The 1508-nt window shown below is 49.1% G+C and overlaps 1 protein-coding gene across 1 annotated transcript; it reads left to right on the plus strand.

The window, feature by feature from the left end:
* Positions 1-495, plus strand: LOC131186748 (claw keratin-like). The gene has a single exon (XM_058160643.1). The coding sequence runs from the start codon at positions 1-3 to the stop codon at positions 493-495; it is 495 nt and encodes a 164-aa protein (XP_058016626.1).
* Positions 496-1508: the final 1013 nt, after the last annotated feature.

The raw sequence follows: 1508 nt of genomic DNA on the forward strand, positions 1-1508 counted from the left end.
ATGGTTTATTGTGGACCTTCCTGTGCTGTGCCCTCTTGCGCCTCTGCCCCAGCTGTTGGCTTTGGATCAGCTGGTTCCAGAGGTCTCGGTTGCGGAGGTCTCGGCTATGGAGGTTCCGGCTACGGCTTGGGCTATGGCCGTGGTTTGGGCTACGGCTTCGGAGCTGGTGCCTTGGCCGAATCCTCAGGAAGCCTGGGCACCCTGGCCGGAGTCATCCCCTCTTGCATCAACCAGGTCCCAGCATCCGAGGTGACCATCCAGCCACCTGCAGTTGTGATCACCATCCCTGGTCCCATCCTCTCCGCCAGCTGCGAGCCCGTCGCTGTCGGAGGCTACAGCCCATGTGCCCCCGGAGGTGTCGGAGGCATCGGTGCCGGTTATTATGGAGGCCGCCTGGGACGTCTCGGTCGCCGTGGCAGCATCTATGCTCTTGGTCGCCGTGGCAGCATCTGCTCTCTCGGTCGCCGAGGTAGCATCTGCAACCTGCCCTGTTAAGTTAACCCGGACTCTCCACGACCAAAAACGGATTTGAGAAGATCGGCTGAGGTGTATCTGAGCCCTTTTCTGGTGGCTTTTATGACTCTCTTCTTTCTACCCCACCGCTCATGTTCTCGCCTGCGATTCCAACAACCGTTAGTGCAAATTAGACCCCTCCAAAATCGACCGGTCCAGAGCTTCATGCGGCGTTTGAGGGAAAGAAGCTCAGCCAACATCTTAGGACTATCTCGTGTCCTCTCTAACACATGAAATCGTTTGTCGAAGAAAATACGTTCTTTGCTGTGGACTGCTTGGAAGGCCTCATGGTTTATTCCCAATGTTCATTCTTTGCCCCTTAATAAATGTGACTCTGCATGATAAACCAGTGGCTATTGTGTGTAATTCGAAGATGGGGAAATCTCTTGTCTTGGGTGGCCGTGGAGGTTTCCTCCGGGTAGGTTGGGTGGGTAGGGGTGGAAAGTGAAATTTGGCCAGGTTTTTCTCTGCTGAGGTATAAACCATGATGGGTGAAGCAGATCATGGGTTGTGTGAATCTGTGAAATGGTCTGAACCATTTTTTTTTTCTGATCGGAAGACCTGAGTTCATACAATACTTTCATCCACTATTAAACAAGCGACATTTTTCCTCTCCCTTCCTTCCTTCTCCCCCATTCCCATCTCCTTCCTTCCGTCCCTCTATCATCTCCTCCCTCCCTTCCTTCCTTCCTCCCTTCATCATCATCATCATCATCATCATCATCATCATCATTATTATTATTATTATTAATTAATTTATTTATTTATTTGATTTTTATACCGCCCTTCTCCTGAAGGACTCAGGGTGGTTTACAGCCAAGATAAAACAAATTATAAATAGAATTAAAACCAATTTAAAATCTTATTCAATTAGGCTAACCCCATTTAAAAACTATAATAAAAGTAATAAAAACCCCAATTAAAACCATAATGTATCAGGCCAGCCCTGCACGGTGGAACAGAAAAGTCTTGAGTTCACGGCGGAAGGTCCGGAG

This window comes from Ahaetulla prasina, chromosome 17 (assembly GCF_028640845.1).
Source record: "Ahaetulla prasina isolate Xishuangbanna chromosome 17, ASM2864084v1, whole genome shotgun sequence".
NCBI lineage: Eukaryota > Metazoa > Chordata > Lepidosauria > Squamata > Colubridae > Ahaetulla > Ahaetulla prasina.